General features: G+C 58.4%; 1 protein-coding gene across 1 annotated transcript in view; it reads left to right on the forward strand.

Annotated features, from left to right (window-relative positions):
• Window positions 1-5,000, forward strand: part of LOC125450417 (adenylate cyclase type 5-like) — a gene marked incomplete at both ends in the record, with an annotated part of 16,647 nt that overhangs the window by 472 nt on the left and 11,175 nt on the right. The window contains 4 exon segments of the mRNA XM_059644407.1: window positions 280-401; window positions 2,004-2,020; window positions 2,023-2,114; window positions 3,774-3,901. Of these exon segments, the coding sequence (XP_059500390.1) occupies window positions 280-401; window positions 2,004-2,020; window positions 2,023-2,114; window positions 3,774-3,901 (359 nt within the window).

Consider the following 5,000-nt stretch of genomic DNA (forward strand, 5'->3'; position numbering starts at 1 on the left):
CTCACACAGTTGGCCGTGACGGTTTGGGGATGGAGGGCTCTTCGGGCATTGCTGACCACCGCCTCGATGGGTGGGAGGGGGCGTCACTGGGGGCGCGGGGGAGAGGAGGGGTAGCCTCGGGGCTGGCCGGGAGCCAGCTCCCCGTCCTCTCGTCACTGTGACGTTCCACCAGGAGAGACATCGCACCCTCGCTCCCTCTCAACCCCAAACGCAAACCACCAGCCAGCAACACCCCCCCCCCCCACCCCGCTGACCCCCACTGTCTCTCTGTCTCTCCAGGAGCGTCTCCTCCTCTCCGTTCTCCCTCGGCATGTCGCCATGGAGATGAAGGCCGACATCAACGCCAAAAAGGAAGATATGATGTTCCACAAGATCTACATTCAGAAACACGATAACGTCAGGTACACAATTCTCCTGCCCCCCACCCCCCACCCGCCTCTCTCTCTCTCTCTCTCTCTCTGTCCCCCTACCCCACCCCCCGTCTCTCTCTGTATCCCCGTTCCCCTCCCGTGTCGCCCTATCCCACCCCCCATCTCTCTCTGTATCCCCGTCCCCCCCCGTGTGATATGATGTTCCACAAGCTCTCTCTCTCTCTCTCTCTCTCTCTCTCTCTCTCTCTCTGGGTGTGTGTGTGTCTCTCTCTCTCTCTCTCTCTCTGAGTCCTTGTACGCCCCCAAACGTTTCCCCGTACCCCCCCTCTCTCTGTGTGTCCCTGTAACCCCCCCCTCTCTGTGTGTCCCTGTAACCCCCCCCTCTCTCTGTGTCCCCCGTACACCCCTCACTCCCTCTCCATCTGTCTCTCAGCCCCACTCCGTCTCTGTCTCCGTCTGCATTTCTCTCTCTCTCTCTCTCTGTCTCTTTCTCTCTTTCTATTCCCCATAACCTTTCTTTCCGAGGGTCACTATTGAACCTGTTTTCACCTACCACCCCTTCGCTCCCGTAGAGCCTGGGGCTGTGCGGGTTAGGGTGGGATTGGCCGTGGGAAATTGTCCCGTAGTGCCCGGGGATGTGCAGGTTAGGGTGGGATTGGCCGTGGGAAATTGTCCCGTAGTGCCCAGGGATGTGCGGGTTAGAGTGGGACTGGCCGTGGGAAATTGTCCCGTAGTGCCCGGGGATGTGCGGATTAGGGTGGGATTGGCCGTGGGAAATTGTCCCGTAGTGCCCAGGGATGTGCAGGTTAGGGTGGGATTGGCCGTGGGAAATTGTCCCGTAGTGCCCGGGGATGTGCAGGTTAGGGTGGGATTGGCCGTGGGAAATTGTCCCGTAGTGCCCAGGGATGTGCGGGTTAGAGTGGGACTGGCCGTGGGAAATTGTCCCGTAGTGCCCAGGGATGTGCGGATTAGGGTGGGATTGGCCGTGGGAAATTGTCCCGTAGTGCCCAGGGATGTGCAGGTTAGGGTGGGATTGGCCGTGGGGAATTGTCCCGTAGTGCCCAGGGATGTGCGGGTTAGGGTGGGATTGGCCGTGGGAAATTGTCCCGTAGTGCCCGGGGATGTGCGGGTTAGGGTGGGACTGGCCGTGGGAAATTGTCCCGTAGTGCCCAGGGATGTGCGGGTTAGGGTGGAATTGGCCGTGGGAAATTGTCCCGTAGTGCCCAGGGATGTGCAGGTTAGGGTGGGATTGGCCGTGGGAAATTGTCCCGTAGTGCCCAGGGATGTGCGGGTTAGGGTGGGATTGGCCGTGGGAAATTGTCCCGTAGTGCCCAGGGATGTGCAGGTTAGGGTGGGATTGGCCGTGGGAAATTGTCCCGTAGTGCCCGGGGATGTGCAGGTTAGGGTGGGATTGGCCGTGGGAAATGCAGAGTTACAGGGATTGGCTAGCGGGGGTGGGACTCACCGTGGGTCTGGGTGGGATGCCTCATGGACGGTCGGTGTGACTGGATGGGCCGAGCGGCCTGCTCCCTGACTCTAACTGCTGTGTGTGTGTGTGTGTGTGTGTGTGTGTGTGTGTGTGTGTGTGTGTGTGTGTGTGTGTGTGTGTGTGTGTGTGTGGACTGTTTCCAGCATCTTGTTCGCTGACATCGAGGGTTCACCAGCCTGGCGTCGCAGTGCACAGCACAGGAGCTGGTGATGACCCTGAACGAACTGTTTGCGCGATTCGACAAACTCGCCGCGGTGAGTACGGTCTGCGAACAGCAAGGTGGGGGTAGGCTGGGGTTCGGTGGTGGGGTTTAGGGGTGGGGGGGCATGCTGGGGGTGGGCGCGGGGAGGCGAAGTGGTGGGGTCGGATCTGCCTCGATAAACACGAATGCATTAATGTGCGGTCGCGGAGTGGATTTGGTGGGAATGGCGTATAATTGTCACAGAGTTTTATCTCAACTGGACACGGTTCGAGCTCGTGGGAGAGGCTGGAGACTTGACAGGTCCAGGGATGCAGGAAATCACAGGTAGACAGGGCGGGGAGTGGGGAGGTGTGTGGGGTACGCTCGCCTTTATGGGTCAATGCGTTGGGTACAGGGAGTCGGGAGGGTCGTGTCCGGGCTGTACAGGGAGTTGGTCAGGGCCACTTTGGGAACACGGCGTTCGATCCCGGTCTCCCTGCTACAGGAAGGACGTTGTGAACGGGGTCAGGAAGGATTTACCGGGATGTCGGAGGGTTCGAGGTCCAGGGAGGGGCTGGGGCTGTCTTCCCCGGAGCGTCGGGGGCTGAGGGTCGGGGTGTGACCTTATAGAGGTTTATAAAACCATGAGGGGGGCATGGGTAGGGTGAAGGGAGAAGGTCTTTAACCCCAGGGGGTGGGGGGAGTCCAAAACTAGAGGGGCATAGGTTTAAGGTGGCGGGGGGGAAGGGAGCTGAGGGGTAACATTTTCACACAGAGGGTGGTGCGTGTGTGGGACGAGCTGCCAGAGGGAGTGGGTGGGGCTTGGGACCGCGACAACATTTAAAAGGCGTCTGGGTGGGGACGTGGGTACGAGGGGGTTGGGGGACAGGGGGCTGCATGCTGAGAAATGGGGGCTGGATTAATGTAGGGTATCTGGGTCGGCATGGACATGTTGGGACGAAGGGTCTGCTTCTGTGCTGCATGAATCGATGAAGGTGAACAGTCCCAGAGGTTTGCAGCATCTACACAAAGCATGGATGATCCCACAGCCCGAGTATTGTGTACAGATCTGGTCCCCTTCCTCAGAATGTGTGGGGGGGGGGTGGTGGTTTTATCGGAGGGGGTTCGCTCGATCAATTCCCGAGGCGAGGAGGGGGTCTGTCTTGCGGAGGGAGAGAGAGAGACTGAGCAGCCCAGGTCCCGCACCCTGTGGAGTGTGAGGGAAGCGAACTGAACTCCTCAAGATGCTAAAGGGAAGGGAGTTGGCCAAGCTAGAGGTTGGCATGGCGGGGGTGGGGGGTGTGCGGGATGTTTACTCACATCGGGGGGGGGGAGGGGGGTGCCTTGACCTAAAGCCGAGGGGTCACTGTTTTAGGGTTTTTGGGGACGGGGAGGGGTCAGGTTTAAAACAGGAGGTGAAGAGGAAGCACTTCTCTCGGGTTGGGGGGGGATGGAATCTGTGATAGTCACTGTCCCCACCCCCACCCCCAGAGCGCGGGGTGGATACGGCGAAATTTGAGGAGGAGGTGGGAAGGTTGTTCATCAGTAACGAGCTAAAGGGCTTATGGAGAGCAGGGAAGGCGGAGGTGAGGCTGATCAGCCAGGATTGTGTTGAATGGGGGAGCGGGAACGGAGGCGGGGGCTGAATGGCCTCGTCCTGTTGCGATGCCCATGCAGCTGACTCAGCGCATGTCTAACTGTCTCTCTCTCCCTCTGCCCCTCGTTTTCCAAGGAAAACTTCTGTTTAAGGATTAAGATTCTCGGAGACTGTTACTACTGTGTGTCGGGGTTACCAGAGGCCAGACCTGATCACGCTCACTGCTGTGTGGAGATGGGAGTTGATATGATCGAGGCTATTTCGTAAGTAGCATTCCCATACTGCCCTGCTCCCTCCGCCCGACCCTCCGACAGCGCCTGCTCCCTCCGCCCCGACCCTCCGACAGCGCCCGCTCCCTCCGCCCCGATCCTCCAACAGTGCCCGCTCCCTCCGCCCCAACCCCCCAACAGCGCCCGCTCCCTCCACCCCGACCCCCAGACAGCACCCGCTCCTTCGGCCCCGACCCTCCGACAGCGCCCGCTCCCTCGGCCCTGACCCTCCGACAGCGCCCGCTCCCTCCCAGCTCTGTATAAAATCCTGTATTTCCTGTCCCACATAGACATGATGATTATAAAGTTACACACACAGGGACCACAGCAGAGGAGCTCCAACATTCCTGAACTTATATTTCCTTCCACAGCCTGGTGGGAGTATTTCAGTCCTTGCGGAATTCCCAAAGGTGTAGTCGTTCCCACAGAAAGCCAGAGATTGCCGGAGAAACTCAGCAGGACTGGCAGCGTGTGTGTGAGGAAAGTAGTGCTAACAGTTTGCATCGAGTGACCCTCCCTCCGAACTGGACCCGAAGCGTTAACTCTGCTCTCTCTCTGCTGTTACTGCCAGAGCTGCTGAGTTTCTCCAACAATTTCTGTTTATGTTTGCGATTCCCAGCATCTGCCTCGTCCTTTGTTTCATTGTAAATGTGGCTGGACCGGAATCAGGGTAGAGGGAGTGTTCCTCAGTGAAGCGGGGGAGGGAGGGACTGTGTGAAAGATAAAGGTAATCAAGGGGAATGGAAAGTGAAAATGAGAGGGAGAGAGTGTGTGTGTGTGTGAGAGAGAGAGAGAGAGAGACACAGAGAGCGTGAGAGAGAGTCAGCAAGAGAAGGAGAGAGACAGAGAACGAGAGAGAGAGAGGCGGGGGGGAGACAGAGTGAAAGGGACAGATGGAGAGAAAGACAGACTGACAGACACAGAGAGTGAGAGCGTGAGAGAGACTGACGGGGATCAAGGATATGTGAGAGAGAGAAGGAGACAGAGTGTGTGTGAGAGAGACAGAAACAGAGTGAGAGTGTGAGACAGACTGTGAGAGAGAAAGCGACAAAGATAAGCAGAGAGTGACGGAGAGGGATGGCAGACAGTATGA

This window comes from Stegostoma tigrinum, unplaced genomic scaffold (assembly GCF_030684315.1).
Source record: "Stegostoma tigrinum isolate sSteTig4 unplaced genomic scaffold, sSteTig4.hap1 scaffold_795, whole genome shotgun sequence".
Lineage (NCBI taxonomy): Eukaryota > Metazoa > Chordata > Chondrichthyes > Orectolobiformes > Stegostomatidae > Stegostoma > Stegostoma tigrinum.